The sequence below is a fragment of the Ascidiella aspersa genome, chromosome 4, assembly GCF_963924565.1.
Source record: "Ascidiella aspersa chromosome 4, kaAscAspe10.2, whole genome shotgun sequence".
NCBI classification, from domain to species: Eukaryota; Metazoa; Chordata; class Ascidiacea; order Phlebobranchia; family Ascidiidae; genus Ascidiella; species Ascidiella aspersa.
Genome location: NC_139450.1, coordinates 9,911,228 through 9,931,289, shown reverse-complemented (window position 1 = coordinate 9,931,289; position 20,062 = coordinate 9,911,228). Strand labels below are relative to the sequence as shown.

The following is a 20,062-nucleotide window of genomic DNA, read 5'->3' as shown; positions in this document are numbered from 1 at the left end:
CGTGTAGTAGGACGTCGTGCTCCCGCTGGAAGAGCCGGTCCTTCCCGACTCGCTTTCGGACGTCGTGAAGACGGACACCGAAGAGCTGCGTCTGGAGAGCTTGGCGGCGGCAGGTTTGCCTTGCGAAGTTTGCGTAGTCGTCACGTCGCTGTCACGTGAAGTGGACGCCGGCACGTCTTCATGGTTGTCGGATGACTTGACGGACGATCGAGCCACGTCTTTTTGCAATTCCGGGCTCGGAGTCCCTGTTTGTGACTCCGCCTTCTCCGAAATGGAAGATAGCTCGGATTTGACGTCGCGCCGATTCTGAACTCCCACTGAATCCTTCCTCTTCTTTCCTCCTGAGGAGGAAGAGTCGGTGCTGGAAAGCCGTTCTCGAGTCCCACGTCTATCAGCGATCTTCGGCTTGGCGCTTTTTGCCGTTGGCGGTTTCCCAGCTGTGTTTGCAGCATTCTGTTCTGCGCTTGACGCGGACGTACTCTGCCGTTTTGTTTGCGAACTTGTGGTGGCATTTTCCTCTTTTGTCGGGTTGCCCACTCCCTTGCTATCCATTGTCTTCAAAACTTCATAAACTCACATGTTTCGGTTCACTTCCAATTGCGCAGCACGCAAAGCTCGTTCGAATTTGGTGAATAACATAAATATACCGTATTACTACACCTCTATTCGTCCTGTTGGTTAAAGTAAACTTCACAAACATTTTGCGAAAAAGGGAAAACACTTTCTAATTAACCCCAACATATCTGACGTGTAGACTTGTGGGGTGTACAAAACTCGCTTTACGACGGGATCACGGGGGGTCTAGTATACAGTTCGTTGCCCGTATGTCACTCAATCGCGGCGGCGATACGTCACAATCGGCCGGTGGCATCGCGACGCGAAAGCGATCGTGAGTCGCAACCCGTGGTCCCACTTCCAGCACAATCGCGACTGTACCAACAAACAGTCGCGCCCGATCCTGTTTGAAAGCATCTCCCGATCGCTTGAAACGACACGCAAACTTGATGTTGCGGCGATTCGGCTTTGATTGGCCGGATACGAGACGAGGCTGCTGGTTGGGCGAGTTGCTTTTGTCGCTACGGAGGCCAAACGCGTCCGAACTTACGATAACTTAGAAATGCTACTTTTATCGGGCGTTCGCGAGTACTTGCCGACAGTAGGACACTTGTAATAGACGGACGAAACGCGTTTCGAATTCCGAGAGTTGTCTCTCACAATGCTCCGTCACAGTCAACTAAGCATTTTTTTTCTAAACTAAGGTTATTTGATTGCACCATAGCTACACTACTAAATGAACTAAAATGCGCTGAACGTTTCCATACATTAGTAGATTATGTGATGACCACTGCAATCACTCATTGCGCCTGTACCTTTTTTCCCGATATTTGCGCAGCTTAGCGACAAACAGCTTTATACGTCAGCATTGAAGAAGCGGTTAGCCCGAACTAACTTGGAGATTGGACCGTTACCGGCCACAAACAGTTTCTCCGTCTTTGCATTGACAGGCCACAGAGCTTGACAAACTTAGCAAAGCGCATTAATCAGGGCCACGAGACGATATTTGTCAAAACGCTCAGCATCATTCCAAATCGCGTGTCGAACTATTCCGTCATCACATTCAAAGGCACATTAATCCGATCAGCCCAGCAGCACAGTCGGTAAGCGAACCGGACGGATTCTATTTGACTTTCTCGGCACTTTTGACGGAGACCCGAACCCTGAGGTGAATTCAGAACCGCCTGCTTAAGTACATAGAAGTCGCGTTTTTTCGGGTAGCTGGTATCAACCTTGAAACCCGACGGCACAAAGAGGCGATGTTATTTGCGGAATGCTTTTGTGGTCGCTAAACTTACAATCGTTTCAAAAACGAATGAAAAAACGCACAGATCTTTATTTTCTCGCCTAAACCTTCTAGTATTTAACATTTATGGCTAATGTTTTCTTTAACGGCGAATGCTAAATACCGAATACTGCACGTCTGACCCCATGTCGCATTTTCCTCTTTCCTAAAAAACTTGACCGCAACGGCTGCCAATTTGATAATGCGTGCGCACTTAAAAGCGATTCCGCGATTTCAAAGGCACACCTTGGCGCCATACAACATCCATCCATACGCCACCGTATATTCTATTGTAGCGTGATCACGCGGCGAAATCATCAGTCACGGTAAGGCCAGGGTCGAACAGCACGCAAACTCACCACTTTCCTTTCGTCAATGGCGGAGCAAAATGGAAAAGAGCAAACGCGAAAACGTGTCCCGAGCTGAGCGATTGATGTGCTACCTTAACAAGTGGCTCAATCGCGTGCTACGTGCGTGGTGGACAACTGAAATCAAGGTCTACAAACATCGCGCATTTGTGTTGCCATATGCTGTAACCGGGAATTGTCTTCAGTGCAAATAGAAATTGAATGACTTGGTGTATCTGTCTCTCTTGCCTGCCGTATAAAATCGTTTCTAAGTTCTGCGATTTGCGAAGCATTTGTTGTCGATATAATCCATTTCGATGCTCTTGACGCCCCATTATTTATGGGTTTATTTTTATATAATATGAAGGGGGTCCTGTTTATGCCCTCTTCCTTCAGCATAGAGCGATGAAGAAGACAGGTGTTTGCTAGCGATTATTAGAAACTATCAAGAGAGGTAACTTCACTATTATCTGACCTTATCTCGATTTCACTCGAACGCCAACTAGGCACAACTCTATCGACTTGGTCATCTGCGACAATTTGGCGTTTAACCCCATGAGCTGTATTTTGAGATGACAGGTAAACAGATGTTCACATGAGACACTCCTGATATGAAACTGGGGCGAATTTTTCTACGCGAAATCGCCATCGGTTCCGTTGCCATTTTTTGAAACAAAAACAATTCAAGCCTCTTTCGGCAAACAGCGAACAACACGCGAGAGGCTTTTCCAAGCTGGCGGCCATGTTTGCCAGTCAATATTGCCCGGTCGGTCTATTTGCCTTCGACCATTGAGCCGCACATTCTGTACACAGGGAGGTGACATAATGCACTCCCGCGCCAGTTTTGGAAAGCGCCGGCTTCGCGTTGGCCGTCGACTGTAACGTACTCCTCGGCTCGCCCGAAGAAGAGCAAGCCAATGTAACCTTTTTACCACCGGAACAAAACGGTGCGGACGAAAGCACGAGAGCGTTTTTTTAGCGGCCAAGAATCGATATCAAAGATTGCGAAAAAACAGCGAATGCAAATACGCAAGTCATTTGAAGCCTGTCGAATCCATCGCGTTTGCCGATGGTTTTCGTCGTGAACACAATTAAAATATTTACATCATGTGCTGGTGTGCAATATAAAGAGATGTTAAACCATATATGTAAACCATTTTATGGTTTCAGTTTAAAATTTGGACCTACCAACCTAATTTTTGCGTCAATTTAAAGGCTAAATATTTTTACTCGACAACAATAAAAGTTTCTGACGTCTTCGCCTTTAACCACAAACATATTAGAACCGGCCGCGAACAGGTTTGAGAAAAAGTGATTCTGCTTAACTACAAGTCAATCATAAACATCACCTGTCGTAAACCCCTCGTCAAATTAAAGTTTTCACTATTTCTTTCAAAATTATTCTGCTCACCTTTAACATCTAACTGCATTTATGAACCCAGTTAAATTAAACTATCGACCTCGAGTGTCTCTAAGGTGAAAGCGATTTAAGGATCAATAGTACAACCCAATATCAACGCGTGCGATAAACGCCCGTCGGATGTCTAGCTTGTTTACGCACTGATAAAACAAGACTCGAGTATCGTAAACTGTGCTGCTGTCACATTGCTACCGGCTGCTCAGGGCTGCTGCTTATAGTCACTTGCCATCTCGACTTAGTTGATCCAAGTAAAGTCACGATAAAACTTAAAGCACGTTGACAACGTTGTATTTGCTTTTCACTTCACAATATTATATATTGGGGTTTACTCGAGGCAAGAAATAATGAAAGGTAAGAAAATCGTTTGCTATAGCAAAGCACGAATATGTTTTTAATTGACTGCTATAATTTACTTGCGTTGGAACTTCCGGGCTAAACATGCTATCGCGAAATACGCAAATTAATCATATAAAATACACATTTTTCTGTGGCGTTTTCGTAATTTACCGCACTAATACATCATCCAACAACAGTTGTACCCTTTATACCTAACACTCGGATTCCATGACAGCGAACCTAGGTCGTGCCTCAACTTTCGCCAACTCGCCAACATCTATGCCAACGATTGACGGCTGGTCGACCTTTTTTCTGCTTTGCGGGGGAGCCATTGCCCCGACATGCGGGCACACGCTCGTCCCAGTCAAGGATCTACCGACTATTAAACACTAATCTCTGTGGCTATCCGCCCCTAAGCGAGCATAATGGTATCGACGCTGCAAGAAACAGGCGAAAGGACACTCGAGTCAATCCGTGGATTTGTTAGAGCAGCAGCTATTCTTCAGGCTTTCGCGCAGAAATTGGAATTCGCTTTTCCGTTTTATGTTAGCAATCCTGATCGAACGCTTTAAAACCTTTGCTAGACAAAGGTGTTTGGAATATTCAAATAGGTTGGACAATTTAGGATTCCGTCAAGGAATACCAGTTTTACGCATGTCGTTTCCATATCTATTTGGATTCTTTGTTGGATTACTGCATACCTTAACCTTTACATTACACCATAAGGATGAACCCTATAAATTGCGCAATGTTCTGAAAGCGTCACCAAGTTTATGCTGAATTGCCTGCAAACGAGTGTCGATTTTAACTCTATACATGTCATCATAATCTAAAATTAGCGTTACTTAGTTTTCACTTATTTAGAGCACAAGAGGTTTCGTTTAAAGAACCAAAAGGTCAGGCTTTTCTCTGCTTGCTTTTGACCCCCTTTTCACGCAACGCTTTCTTGCCGTAAACTGTAAAGATGATGTTCGACACACAAGACACGGCACAGCTAAATTGCTTGGGCAATATTTGCTCACTCGTTCCATTTAAGCAAGGGCAATAACCAAGTTCGCAGAAAGTCTACGACTAGGCGGGTAATTATTATTAATGCGGCTATCACTGGCAATAAACCCGGGAAACATAAATCAACCTTGGCGGGGGTCTAGACAGACACCACATTCGACTGTTCTGCTGCTGAAAATGGCGTGATTCGGAGTTTTACGGTTGGTCGTAAAGGCTATACCGAAACGGTATAGGACACGGTTGTTAGATAATGTCTAGATCGCAGGTTGTAAGTTTAAATCGAAAAGGGGCTGTACAACTTTGGAGCATAATGGTTGGAGGTTATAGTAAGACGTAATAAGAATATCAAAGCCCATACATACCCACTTATGCATGGATTGTACAAACTTCAAAAAAAGTATAATTGTAACCTGTACATTGCTAAGGTAATAAGGTAAGGTGACCCGCTGATATACTGTGAAATATATATAGGCGCTCTTACGATTTCATTCTTGTATTCGTTGTAGAACTGCGTCCAGGTTTTTCTCTCGTATTCGTCCCCAAATCTCGCGGCTAGCTCGTCCCAGACAAACTCCTGGACGCCCTCTTCTGGCACAGACTGGGTTGATGTTTCATCCTAACAACAATTCGAAACATTTTAGCAACTAACCCAAAAAAAATATTGATTTTCACAGTTTTGTAATTAATAAATAAAAATAAAAATGGATGTATGTTTACTAATATACAAGCCCTCAAAAAATTCCCTAAGCCAAATCGTTACATTAAAACAGCATCGAGGTTTTAAAGCAAGCTTCAAAAAAGGAATCGGCACACTACAATTTTCAACGACATAATATTCTTGTTGAAATTTCACAAATTCAAAGCATTAGTGTTTACAGTGTACTAGTGTTTACAGTGTACTTTCAATGTGTCACACGCAAACAGAAGTGTTTCTTGACGCAAGTTAAAGAAAGTAGGTTGCGGTTGTTCTCAATAAAAAAAGTAATGCCAATGTAGGCCTATGTCCTACCATGTCTTAAACGTTATTGGTAACTTATAACAAAGCAAGTTTAATATTTTTTAGCGGGAAGCTTATATTATATCCACACAATCTGTGGTCGCTTACCATTCCTGTTAAGTTACAGTCGTCGGCGATAAGTCAAATAGTATCACGGGAATCTCATCGTCTTTTCACATTTCATGACAGAGGAACTTACAATTGCTACACAACATAGCTGGTACTAATTCACCACCTCCTTTAATAAATGACACAAAAAGTAACTCGAATCAAGCAAAGGTGCACCTCTTTCAAGTAACTGACCACGTCGAAAAACAATAAGATTGATATGTCGCTGTGATCCAAAAGCAAACTGACTGTCCAAATCAAAACAATGATGCGTCTGGGCATTTAAACACGGGTGAAGACGCTGCGTGCCTTGTTATTCAATACACAGCGTGTCAGATTGCTTACCAAGATACGCTCTCGCGGTTTTCTATGAAACGGACCAGATTTTCAGGGGATCTCTACTTTTACTTTACATGTCTATAAATAAAAAATAAATGGAAAGCAAGGACTGTTTTGGTATAAATCTGATTTATACCAAGCTAATTATGCATAAATAGTTTAATTTTGTTTCCAACATTCTTTACAATTGTTTCATCTTGGTGTGTACGAATCTTAGCTGCGTGTAACACAGTATTATTATAACATTAAATAGTTTAACCAATGGGGTATGCTACCTCGCTCTAAAATAGAATTTTACCTACCGATTTTACATACCTTTAAAATAAGTTACCGTCGAAAGCATTTTGTAAATAAATATTTTCAGTGAATATGGTGGATTCGTCGCAAAGAGACAGCGTCGACCACTCAACGTATTCTTGGGGTTCGCCAAATCACGCCACCGGTAAGTGATACCGCCACCACTAGGTCTGTGAGCTTTGCCCGTAAGTAGATCAAGTTTCAAAGCTCCCGACGGCATGTCCTAATGAATTTGTCCGGCCTTTCGATAATACCATGCTGAGAGAAATACAGTCCATATCTTTCGATGAAATTACGAACAGGTAACACTTTTGGAAGTCTAGGCACCAACAAATTAGCATTTCGGATTTATTGGCTTGCAACCGGACAGAGTGAGGATGTAAATCAACTAACAATAAGATATATATATTTTTAGATAGCATTAACATATTGCTACTAAGAATAACAACGTACAATCGGAAGTAATAACAAAGAAAATATATCAACGAAACACATAATTGTGCTACAACGGTAAGAAGTGAACAAAAGGTCATTAAATAGCATCGTATAATTCATTTGATTTGCAACAGTGCGTCCACCTTTTAGTATACATAATGTATGTGAAAAAGAATCCGAAATCCCATGTATGCTATCTCATGTCGAATGCTACAAGTACTATAGCGAAAGCAGCGTAAAATAATTTGTTCTTCTCTTTCGTCGTAAGAAACAAGAAAACATGAAATCTGACTGTCGTCTAGCGCAGTGGTTTTTAAAATAGGGCGTGAGTCCGACCTAGGGGGGCCTGGCTAAACTTTTTAAGTACTAGATTTAGATAAAGCTTCACGGCGTTTGTACATCTAAAATGCAATATCAAATTAGCGTTAGTGACTTGATTAGACCGCACTTTCAGCCAGAAATACACTGCTGCGACAAAACGGTTTTTGGTCATGTAAACGCGACTTCACGCCATTTGTACAACGATGTAGCACCACACGACAATCGTTTCACCACCACGCAACACCACAGCGAACAGCGACTTGTACGATCGCCCTTAAACAATTTTCACGCGGTCTGTTCCACGTGATTGTACAGCTGTGGTTCGGAAGCATCCGAGCCCTGGTGGGTCAATGGAAATCGGCTGGCGGGCTCGAACTGGCCGGTTGGACTCAGCAATTCGCCAGGAACGACGTAAGACGGGCTGGTGACGCTCTCTGGCGCGAAATTGCTGTTGTTGTTGTTCACCTGCCTTTGCTGCTGCTGTTGTTGTTGTTGCTGCTGTTGTTGCAGCAGTTGTTGCTGTTGTGGTTGTTGTTGTTGCTGTTGCTGCTGCAACTGTTGCTGCTGCTGTTGTTGCAGCAGTTGTTGCTGTTGCTGTTGCTGTTGTGGCTGTTGTTGTGGCTGTTGTTGTTGCTGCTGCTGCAACTGTTGTTGTTGTTGTTGCAGCAGTTGTTGCTGTTGTTGCAGCAGTTGTTGCTGTTGCTGCTGCAACTGTTGCTGCTGTTGTTGCAGCAGTTGTTGCTGTTGCTGTTGTGGCTGTTGCTGTTGTGGCTGTTGTTGTTGCTGCTTCAACTGTTGCTGCTGTTGTTGCAGCAGTTGTTGCTGTTGTGGCTGTTGTGGCTGTTGTTGTTGTTGTTGTTGTGGCTGTTGCAACTGTTGCTGCTGTTGTTGCAGCATTTGTTGCTGTTGCTGCTGTGGCTGTTGTTGTTGCTGCTGCAACTGTTGCTGCTGTTGTTGCAGCAGTTGTTGTGGCTGCTGTTGTTGCTGCTGCTGCAACTGTTGTTGCTGTTGCTGCTGCTGTTGTTTTAGCTGTGGATCAGGTCGGTCGACGCCGTCCATTTCGGCGATGCTCTCCAGCTCGGCGACATCGGCGCTTTTTGTCTCGGAGCCGCGCCGCAAAAACTGGCTCTGGTCTTCGAGAAGGTTCGCCACCAGTTCGATGTCATCCTGCGAAATTTAGGCAATCTGTTATAGAGAGCTAAAGTTGGCCCATGAAATGGGTTGTTTTAAATAAATCAGTGGAGATAGGGCATGTCTTATTAAATTGTTATCGGGTCTATTTTTGAGTTCGCATACAGAAACGCAATTCAGTAGAAGACGGTCGTAATGTTTTCTAAAAATATCGGTTATCGGTATCGGAATAAATTACAAAGAAACGAATATTTTAGCCCGACCCTAGGAATTTTGTTCTACGTGATGAAGTCAAAACGATCGCACATTAAGTGCCGTGGCTTTTCTCGATACCAACCAACCAACAGACAAGTCGAGACAAGCCTTAAACTACGCCGGCCCCCACAATACCTTTCTGATAAAGTAGAGGTTTGCGAGTTCGGTGGCGAGCACGAGCGGTGTGTCTTCCTCTGTGGTGTCGCAGCGCAACTGGCGGTTGGCCTTCGAGTCCGACGAGTCCTCGAAGCGAACGTGGATGATCACCTGTGGTCGACAGAAACGCATACTATATGGCAGGGTTTCCCAAACTTTTTTGGGCCACGGACCACTATTTGTGAATCTGTTTTTTCGCGGACCGCAATACAAAGCAAAAATAAATAAAACCGATTTTTATGTTTTTACAAAAACTGACAACATCAATGCGACGGAAAGTTTTGCGTAGGCAAAAATATACTTGTGTCTGGTCTGTCAAAGAGGCTGTGGGCTAGATGAATTACACTGGCGGCCGTGGGTTGTGACCCCTGGGTTAGACCGTTAGAGTAAGTGTCGGGTTACAATATATTTCCTGGAAACAAGGGTAATGTTTAACAGACTGGTTAAGAGAGATATTCTTCAGATTAGACTGGAATCATCTCACAAATCACGCGCCTCTCACAAACCATCTCACAAGCGTGATTGGCGGATGCACTCACGTGATATCCTTCCGCGTCGTCGTCGTGCGGCAAATAGCAGCACTGCGCCTGGGTGATCTTGCGCGTCTCAGGTGGGTCGGGGTCGTGCTGGGGGGAGTTTCCCCGTCGCTGCTTGGACTGGTTCTCACCCTCCGACGGGGACTGGGGTCGAGCCTGGGAACGCGCCGGCTTGGGCAGGGCGAACGCGGTTAAGGGGTAGATGCCGTTCCTGTTGATGCGGGTTGGAGGCAATTTAAGTACGGGACTTAGGTGTGAATTAAATTTAATCTGTAAAATTTATATATGCGTGGGACGTTAAAGTCTCGTGTTCCCGAAACTCATTCCATGGAAGTTCGATTTGTATAGGCCAAAGTTTGCCAATCTGGGTATCGAGTAGGGCTGCACCAATTTCACAGAAAGCGTTACATCTATAGAAATTGAAGCATTCTAAATTTCGATATGCAAATGTAAAACTAATGCACACAATATTCACAAATGAGTTGCACATTGCCGTAACCGAAGCAACAAAAAACGAAAAATATTATGTTAGTTACTGCCAAAATTGTGCCACCATTTTTTGCCAGGTTTTAAAATGAAATGGGAGCGAAAAACGTAAAGTTTAGGAATCTCAGATAGGGCAATACTTTAATCTGCCAATAAGGCAAAAACTTCTCAGTCACCCTTAGACTTCTTGATGTCGACTATTGTGGGAGTAGGGGGATGGACAATAAAGCATGGTCGGTATAGTGTAAACAAAAACATACGCCTCATCAAAGGTTACTTACAAAATTGCGACAAAGACGGCCAATTACAAGCATATTAAAAATCATTCGTTAATATTTGACAACAACAATTTCTATTTGCTTGCAGTGCTTCCAATAACATTAACAGAAACATTTCGATTACAGTTTCTAAAACGGGAACAACACACGCAAAAAATGTACTTTAAGTTTTCTATACCTGACGTCTTCGAGGTACTTGTCGACGTCAAAGGCTGCCACGTCACCTTCAGTCACGTCCTTACCGGCCACGCTTGCCAGCACGTTAGCCTTGTTCCGCTCCTTTTGCTCGTAAAGGTCCATCTGGTTCTCCGTGAAAATATCTGTCGACAAACGCTAACGTTCTGATTTGCGTGTCATTTAACACAACTAGGGATGGCCGATAGTTGATTTTATTTGGACAAAAAATACGATCCGAGCCGATATCAAATTACGTCATTACTATGCTCAAACAAGGAAAATCCTTCAAAGGTATTTTTAAAAAAGGTATATGGTCAGAATTTGCTTTAAAAAGTTTAGTTAGGTAACAGCCTTATAGTTATGTTGGACAAGTTGCGATACTAATACTTAGCATCGGGTATCGGATTAGATCCGATACGAACATCACAAAAAGTCTCAATTACAGTTTAGCTATAGCGAAAAATACTGAAATGAATCTGAACACGGAACGGTCGTAACGCCCTTAATAGTCAAGTAAAAACGTATGATACTGTATTTTACTCAGGTTTTTAAACTTGAGAATCTGAGATTGCCCTATATACCGTTGCTATCAGGCATAGTATGAAAATCAAAACAGCTTTTCTGGTCATCAGTCATCACTCATCAGCAAGCATAAACTGCTGTCAATGGTTTCGAATACCATAAAGATACACCCTATTTATGAACAACCGAAAAAACGCCTTAACTAAAGTGTTTAAAGTAAGCGCAAAACCAGGTATTTCGTGAGCAACCACCACTGACCTTGGTGCTTGACAAAGGCGTGCGCCGAAAGCAGCTTTAGGGAGTGGACTTCGAAGAGCACTGGGTGGAGCAGGAGATCGCGCGGCGACGGTCGGAGGTCTGGGTCGTCCGAGATGCACAGTCTGTAGACACAAAACATTTCGGTGCTATATGTGATTTGCAAATGCTTTGGACTTGGCCCTGCGCCCCTGCATATGTAAAATCATCAATTTTTGTTCAAAATAAAATGATAAGAATGTAGTTTTTCTTGGTCAAGTTCAAATAGATATGATCTACTGGTGGTTCTCAGTGCTTTTAGCTTTCCAATATCAAGTTAAATTTAAGGGTTTGCCAATGGCCAATATTAAGTTAAATGTAAGGGTTTACAAATGATACAAAATTTTGTGTCGAACTTTATTAACTTGATCATCGTTAAACAAAAAAAAAATGCAACAAAAACTGTACTAACTAGTAAGCTTTAATAAATTGTCGTTCAATTTAAAATTTTATCAAGATTTAGTTTGGAATTTAATACGCCAGAATTTAAACTGAACTTTTTCATTATGAAAACAGGTCGCCGGCCGGTCGAACTAACTCTGCGAAATGGATTTGGCCCGCGGTTTTTAGTTCGGCGATTTCAAGGTAAATGATTTATGTTTTCACCCATGGTTCAGAGGGCCAAAGGGCGCAGTGGGGAAGGGGCGACCATCGGCGTTTTACTTACTTAGTAAAGCACTTTTTAAATTTGAAGTTTTTGTCTTGTTTTTCATTCACACCTGTCACAAATGTAGCTTAATCATTTTGTGCCGATAATATAATGTTATTGGCAAAATATTTTGGCATCGTTCTTCGCACCTAATCAATTTTTATTTACGTTATTTTAAACTTCCGTGTTTCATGCCACCCTGTGTATGACTGTGTATGGAGTTTGGCTATTCGAACGCATAATGGTCTCCTATGTAACCATCTGTATACGTGTACTTGGTGTTCATATGTGTGCAGCTACTTTGGGTAGTTTCCCGTAATAGTTAAAAATTTGATTTGGCAACATTTGATTTGGCAAATAAAATAGCATCTCTAGTTTTACGTGATCAATATAGAGGGTCACTGTACAAGGGCAAGACCTAAACAAAAATAAACAAGCAGTGTCTCTCACCTGAGGAAGTTCTTCTGCTCCTCGTCATCGAGTGCGTTCACGGCACGGTCGATGTCTTCGCGCGTTATTCGCTTGCTCTTCTCGGCCAGCTCGGCCTTGGGCAGGGCCATCTGCAGCGCGCAGATGCCGAATGAGTAGATGTCCACTGCCGGAGTGATGCTGCCAGCCTCCGGGTCTGCGGTTCACAAATGTGCGAGTGGTAAGTTTTGGGGAAGATTGTAAAACTAATTCTGAAGGAAACTTAAAGCTTGGTTCGTAAATTTTTTTTTTTTTTTAGGTCGTTTCCGAAGTTAGAAAATGCACGTTATTGATTTAAATGTACGATATCGATTTTATAGTGTCGGATGTTTCTCCGGATTTGTTTTCGGTGGTTAAATGACAATATATATATTAATGGCAGTCAGGGGCATTTTTGTAAAGAAAGTTCTTAAATGAGAAAAGCAGACGCTTCTTTAATTAAATATATAATCACGAGCAACTGACATTACTACTTCGTGTAAAAAACATAAAGGCTAATTAACAAAAATATTTTTAAAAGTTTAAGTTATTTATATACGCATTACAAGGGCGGCGATGATTTTTAATTTGGTAATGGAAAATAACGAATGTTTGAATGCCAACAAAATATTTTAAACCACAGGTTATTTATGGTTTGGTATCCATGGTGATAAGTCACGACATATCTACCACTCACGACGTCAATTTTAGTTCAGGAAAGGCCTTGCTTTGAGCAAACTTGCTGGTCCACTTACCCGTGCATTCCGGCGCAAGGTACTCGAAGTTCTTGTGTATTTCGAAGTAGGTCTTCACGTGGTTTCGTATGGCGTCCGGTGCCACTGCGGACAAGATCAAAAAGACGCGTTAAACGCGGCTGCGAGATGCTTGTAAGTTAAAGTGACGCGGTCTGCGCAGCGTTCAGTCACGGCGCCAAACGTGGGGCGTCAAAACGCTCCGACATTGACCAAGCTGCGCGCTTAATTTGTGTGCCAAATTAATTCCCGTAGACCAGTTATAAGTAAACGTTACGTTTTGCCTATTCAATGGAAACTTTTAAAGCCGAAATGGTTTGATACAGTGATAACTTGCAACGTCGCATAAGCTGTTATCTAAGAGCTCCCATTTTCTAATAAGTAGAGCAATTTTGCACTAATTAAAAAATAACGCCCTGAAATTTTAAAGTTTGGCGCCTTTGCGTTCAGTAACCTGGTTCAGCCGCACACCAGGATGTAGCGCCCGCCCTAATTTATTAACGTTTTTAGAGGTTCCTTCCTCAAACGTGATGACGACCAGGAAACGCCTGCAGGTGGAAACGTTAGCTCAGCAGAGTTCCCCCTTAGTTTTGCTATCGACTCTGGCTTTATGACGTGCGGACGACATTGCAAGACAGTCAAGAAGGCGTCCATCATAGCTGGCCTTTGGTCTAGTGCAGCCTTTTTCAACCTGGGGTACATTTCCTCGTTTTAGGGGGTAAATCAAAGGATAACTATTCAAGTTCTGAATATTTGCTTGAACCAACCTAGGCAAAGTGGCTTCTCTGCATAGCTTACTATCAAAGCTAAATCCCGAAACCGACTAAACATGTTGAATCTGGTATTCGTTGTGCATTATCTATTAATTTGTCAGACATTGAAACTCGTTGCCAAAAAGCAAGGGTACTTTCGTTTTTTAATAAATGAGCACCACATTATATATTGGGGGTAAATTATATTAATTTTTATTCAGAGGGTAAAACATACAAAAAAGGTTAAGAACCCCTGGTCTGGTGTGTTTAGTTTAGCCTTCGTCCAATTTAAAATCGGGAAGTTGCACAAAGCGCAAAATAAACTGTAGGAGCCACAAAGAATGCTTCACACAATTCATTAATTACAAAGGGAATTATCACTATCATACAAATAACAATTACACTTTACCTTAAAATGCTTTCCAAATAAAATAACTATAAAATAGGTTCGTTTGTTACCTGATCCTATTTTGAGCAGTCCGTTGTGTTGTATAAAGATCGTGTCGCAGGTAAGGTTGCCGTGAACAATAGGCGGGTCGCAACTGTGCAGGTAGCTTAAAGCTGACAGAATTTGTCGACACCTGGGTGTAAATGTTGGAAGTCACTTGTGTATAACGTTTGCGTAATCTCACAAATTAAACCTTTTTTTTAACTTTGTTGGAAGTGTGGCCACACAATTACAGCAAAGAAACGGAAATTCGGTTTACCACAAGGTGCATCGCACATGGAATTAGCAAATATAGACTTTAAAAATCTTGTAATTGACATTTTGTTCATACCATCTCTTCCACGATTTTGAGCTCTTGTACTTGTGAACTTCCTTGGTTTTGTTGAGAAACTTTCGCACAGATCCGGAGCTCATGTACTCGGTGATGAAAATAACCTGTTACAAAACAAGATTAACTAAAAATATCAACCTGAATAAGTGTGGTTTCTATCCTGATCACTCTTTTTTATGAATCATTATTTAGTGTCCTTTGTTGTGATATGCACTGCCCTGTATTGCAGAAACTTTTAACATGCCAAAAGAGATCGACATTTTCGTGTTGCCATAAAACAATTTAAGCCCTGTGGCAGGACACTGTCAACAGCTCCAGTACTAAGTGTGTGCTTATAGAAAGGCCATGATAAAATCTGTAGTAACAGCTCAACCATCACAAACGATTTAAACTAAAAGTGTTGACTATAGCTGCCACACAGGTTAGGTATTTTATTTTAAATGATTTCAACTTGCACGGCAAATAGTTACACGGAACCAACCCTAGTCTTTTGCGGATCTTTCTTGGACCAGTCAATCCAGTAGCGGTGAAACTTGACAATGTTTGCATGATCGATCCTGGTCAAGTTGTCAAACACAGCTCTGATGGTTTCCTATTTGAACAAATATATTAGAAGCAAAGGCTTTTATATGCCAAAATAACATAAATCAAATCAAACATGTTCAACTTGTTGCAAAAAGTATGTAAAAATACAGCTATACAAACATATTGAACTTGTAAGATCTCAATGGTATCATATGTTCTTTAAACTAAATTGCCCTTAAACAAATATCTTTACTGCAATTTACGCTTTTATCTATATCTTCACCACTAATCTGATGTGCAAAAATATAGGTTCTGTATTACATTAATTTGCAGTACATTGTTAGTCAAGAATCCTATGACAAACAGAACTAACTTCTTGTGCATTGTAGCTCTTTCTTTCTGAAAAGAGTACTTCATTCCACACAACCTCAACTCCTTCTTCAGAGTCCATTGCAAGATATGCACGGTCGATACCAGGAACGTTGCGTTGGGAGACCTAAAAGTTTTCATGGTAACAACATACACAAATAAAAAATTTACAAAACACAATGAAAAAATGGTAGGTGGTCACAATTTTTTTTGATAAAACAAAGCTAAAACTGTAAGAAGATCTTTAAGACTGTTTATAAAAACAGGTATATATATATAAAGCATAAAATCATTTCTTAAAGTTTATTTTTTATACCTGTTTTTGTAAACAGTCTTAAGATCATCTGATACGAAAGCAATAATGTTCTACATTTTATTGTATGTGGGAGATTTTTTACTTTCTAAAGCAGCGGTTCTCAACCGCCGGTCGGCGTCAACTTTCCTGCCGGTCCGCCAAATATATTACAATTTTATATCTCAATTGTAAAATGCAAGATGTTGAAGGCTTGTCTATTAAATTTAGAACTTTGCCACTTCAGTAATTTGCAGCATTGTGACATAGACATAGAGTTGATGGTCTACTTTTAGGTTGTGCCCGACTGTTTAAAAGTGGGCTTCAGCTCGATAAGTCTTAAAATTTAGACCAGTTGTATGTAAAAGCTAAGAAGTCTTTTAGTTGCATACTTTTGTTGTAATTAGATTTTGGATTGATTTTTGAAGGTCCACCAGTCTGCAAAATTGGTTTTGAACTTTTACCGGTCCGTAAGCTAAAAAGTATGAGAACCACGGTTCTAAAATGCTTCAGCATGAAATTGTAAAAAAAACGCAAAAATGGTGAATACATACTTCTTCGTTTCGTTTGAGCCACCTTCCACAAGGACTCTCCTCCAAGATTTCACTTTCATCTTCCTCGCTTTCATGCTCACTCTCTTCATCTTTTCCTCCTGTATCTTTCTCGGACATTTTGGATGAACAGAAACAGGTGTAAGCCTGGTAATTAATTTTACTTCTAACCTGGAATATCAGTAAAAATGAACACTGTATAACAAATATTGCACAAAAAAATCACAATTGCATGAAACGTGTAGCATGGTGACAGATTATAAAATAATACAAGGTGTATAGTTTGTAAGAGGCTTTCTTGGCTATAAAAAGAACAATGGCAAATTATATACATCTCGAATGTTTAAATCAGGTTTAATTGACGCTAATAAGGCAATGATAAGACCAAAATAAACATATATTTAACCTGACAAAAACACTAGAGATATACACTAAGACAAAAGAAGATCAGTTGATTTGAAACAAGGCAATGGGTTTGTATAAGAGGCAACTTATTGGTTTTAAGCAAGTATTAAAGAGGCCCCAATATCCCAGTCTATAACTGACAGTTATGCATATTATGATACCTAGATTCAAGAACCTGAATAATTTTTATATTATCCCCTAATAACAATTCGAAATAAATTGATTGAGATTGTTCTTGTTTACAACAAAGTTAGTTACATAACATGTTTAAATATGATATTGAAGCAGAGTGCTCAAATAAATCAAAATAATGTTACAAGCTGAATAATGTGGCATAGTGCTAAAGTTTGCCCTAGATTTTCAGCATGTGTAAAGCACCTTTACACTGACATATATATACGGTAAATAATTTTAATAGCAATTGCTGACAGCACAATTGAACTTCAATGTGGCCATGATTCCTGATGAATCAACATACCTTTCTTTACTTGCATAACATGACAGGTTAAAAAGATACGAAAACTTCAAACACAAATAAAAAAGAAATGGTGCCAGATGTGTTGTGCCTGCTGTATTGCAAAACATATTTACAGAAAAATGCACTTAATCAAAACAAATAATAATAATGTATGTCTTGTTAAAAATTGCAGGAAATATAAAATTATATCGTACCTCAACAATACTTTTAAAAAGTTGTGGAGTAAAGGTTTTGAACAATAGAATGTTTTTTAGGAATACACAAAAAAGAACCTTCAATAAAAATACAATTTTTCAAAAAAAATATAAATAAAAAATGTTTTTCTTGGTTATATATACTTGTTTTCAAATTAGAAATTTTAAATAGTCACCTAAACCTAGGCAGTACAGTGGAAGTGTAAAATTTTTCCTGATTTTGGTCACTGTAATTTGCATCGGAATAGACACTTTCTTCTGATTCCTCTTGCACATTTCCTGCTCCCTTTGCATCAACATACAAATCTTCATCATCTGGGGTCGGGGAAGGCATAGACTTGTATGTTGGCTTTGGAATGCAGTTTTTGTTGGTGGGACTTGGTTTTGCACTGACAGCTGGTTTAGTAGTTAAAGTAGGATTTGGGAAAGTCTGATTTTCTAAATTTAGGGTTACGTTAAGAACTTTATTTCTAACCGCTTGGAGAAAAACCTCCCTCCATGTGTTTTCATTAATTTGAGAATTTGTTCCTTTTGCATTATCTTCAGAAGACATTTTTATGTTTGCAGAGCCACTGGAAATATTTTTTTGGGCATCAAAGCATTTGGTTGTAAGAGCTTCCAAAAAATCCTGGTAAGTATTTATCTTCTTTTTAGATAGATTGATTTTCAGGGTTAAATTACATTGAACACTGTGACTAAAGCTTTGTTTGTTTGGAGGTGGCGGCCTACTAGAGGGTTTAGGCTTTGTGAATTGAGTCAACTCTTGAGCAAATGCTTTGTTGGACAAGGGCAGAGAATCACCATTAGAATCAAGTTGCCTGTTCGTATTACCAGATTGTTTCATCGGGGAAGAGTTTCCTTTATTTAGTTTCGGTGGAGCAGTTGTAGGCATAGGTGGAGCAGTTGTAGGCATAGGAGGAGCAGTGTTCGGTGAAGATGACCTTATAGTTGACTTTCGAGGTGGAGCCATTGTTGGCAAAGGAGGAGGTGCATTCGCGTTGGTGGAGGGTACACTATCCATGCCATCATTCTGTCTGTCTTTATTTAACTTTCGAGGACCAACGAATCCAACAAAAGAGTATGTGTCATCAGTGGCTGAAACAACTTTTGCATTCTGTCGAAAGTTAGATTTGGTTTTTATTCCATCCATTTTCGACTTGCTTGGGGCAAAAAAGCAACTCAAAGGCAGTTGAACCAGACGATGAAGCACATCGTCACCAAAATAGTTCCAATTCTGATTGGTCAACGCATCAAGAGCGCTGTTTATGTAGAAATGCTTGTTCTCATCCCTTGGCAAAACAACTGCTTTTTCAAGACATTCACCTGCTTTGGAATAGTTTTCATTAAACAAGTTCAATACACCAATATTCATTTGAACATCGCATGCAAACAATTTATATTTCATTCCCAGTTGCTTATAGTCAATTGCAGAGTTTCCCCTCATGGCTTCAAGGCCGTTTGACATTTTGTCGATCGCCTGACTATACTGCTTTAAATGGGCAAGTGCTACGCCATGCTGAAAATGTGCGGCAGCGAAATATCTATCTTTGATTGTACACTGTTCAAATGAAGAAGCAGCTTCATTAAAATTAGAAAGTTGCATGTGGCACATTCCAATGTTAAATATTACAGCAGAGGATGGTGGATCAACTTGTTGAAAGAACGAAAGAGCCTTCAACCAGTCTCTGTCATTGGCAGCCTCAATACCATCCATATGATACATTACACCCTGCCTTTGCGCCATTTTGGCAAAATTTAAATTCCCTAAACTACAAATAGAAGATAACAGTACAAAATAAAAACAAAATTAACCAATAGGCCAACTTATGGAAATGAGATTGATTTAGACATTGCCAAATTTTTAATGTCAGACTGTCATCATAAAAGTGAGAAAAAGGCGCTGGTCTAGAATCCTACCACAACAATCATTATTTGATAAATTGCCTAAGTTGCAGGTTAGCTTTTAGGGTTGGGTGTGTTAAGCATAATATTCTTAAATAATAATACTTGACACACCCACATTCAAACGCTAACCTATACCATAACACAAACATCAAGTGTTGATTTCATGACTGTTCGAACACTATGTAGGGAGTCTAGACCAGCGCCAAGAAAATTGGTATTTAAAGAGTGTAATTTAACAAAAGTGGGTTAGGTTCTAAAATTGTCTTGATTCAAGCAACAACATTTGCCATTTTGGCTACTTTTACGTTTAATTGTGTACGCAGCACTATAGAACACTGGTAGCTATGATTAAAATGTTTGGTTAGAGTGAGCACGTTCCGTGCAGTATACACAAAGTTTCCAATCTGGGCTAAGATTCCTTTATATTTAGAACTCCTAACATACTGCACATTCAATCCAATAAAGTTCGATAAAACACAGTATTAAACATTCTAAATTATTTTTAAAAGAATAAAAACGAATACAATTTCCGTGTTAAAATAATATGTTTACATCAATAAAACGTCAAACTTTGGGGTGTGGAAAAAAATCAGAAATAATGTTAAAAGCTTTTTAATCGTAACTTTTTAACTAATCATATATTCAAACAAACAATTTTATGAAGAAACAAATGACTATAAC

The 20,062-nt window shown here is 40.4% G+C and overlaps 2 protein-coding genes across 2 annotated transcripts; both read right to left on the bottom strand.

Annotated features, from left to right (window-relative positions):
- Window positions 1–7,041: 7,041 nt before the first annotated feature.
- On the bottom strand, window positions 7,042–16,550 carry LOC146147096 (nuclear receptor-binding protein-like). Its single transcript, XM_083388473.1, has 12 exons — window positions 16,403–16,550; window positions 15,561–15,683; window positions 15,144–15,254; window positions 14,663–14,766; window positions 14,343–14,464; window positions 13,135–13,218; window positions 12,383–12,557; window positions 11,248–11,369; window positions 10,469–10,610; window positions 9,530–9,737; window positions 8,970–9,101; window positions 7,042–8,615 (listed from the first exon to the last, which is right to left on the bottom strand). Exons 1-12 carry the CDS (start codon window positions 16,517–16,519, stop codon window positions 7,734–7,736), a joined length of 2,322 nt encoding a protein of 773 aa, XP_083244599.1. The 5' UTR covers window positions 16,520–16,550; the 3' UTR covers window positions 7,042–7,733.
- Window positions 16,551–16,570: 20 nt separating this feature from the next.
- On the bottom strand, window positions 16,571–19,240 carry LOC146147095 (uncharacterized). Its single transcript, XM_083388475.1, has one exon. The coding sequence runs from the start codon at window positions 19,218–19,220 to the stop codon at window positions 17,649–17,651; it is 1,572 nt and encodes a 523-aa protein (XP_083244601.1). The 5' UTR covers window positions 19,221–19,240; the 3' UTR covers window positions 16,571–17,648.
- Window positions 19,241–20,062: the final 822 nt, after the last annotated feature.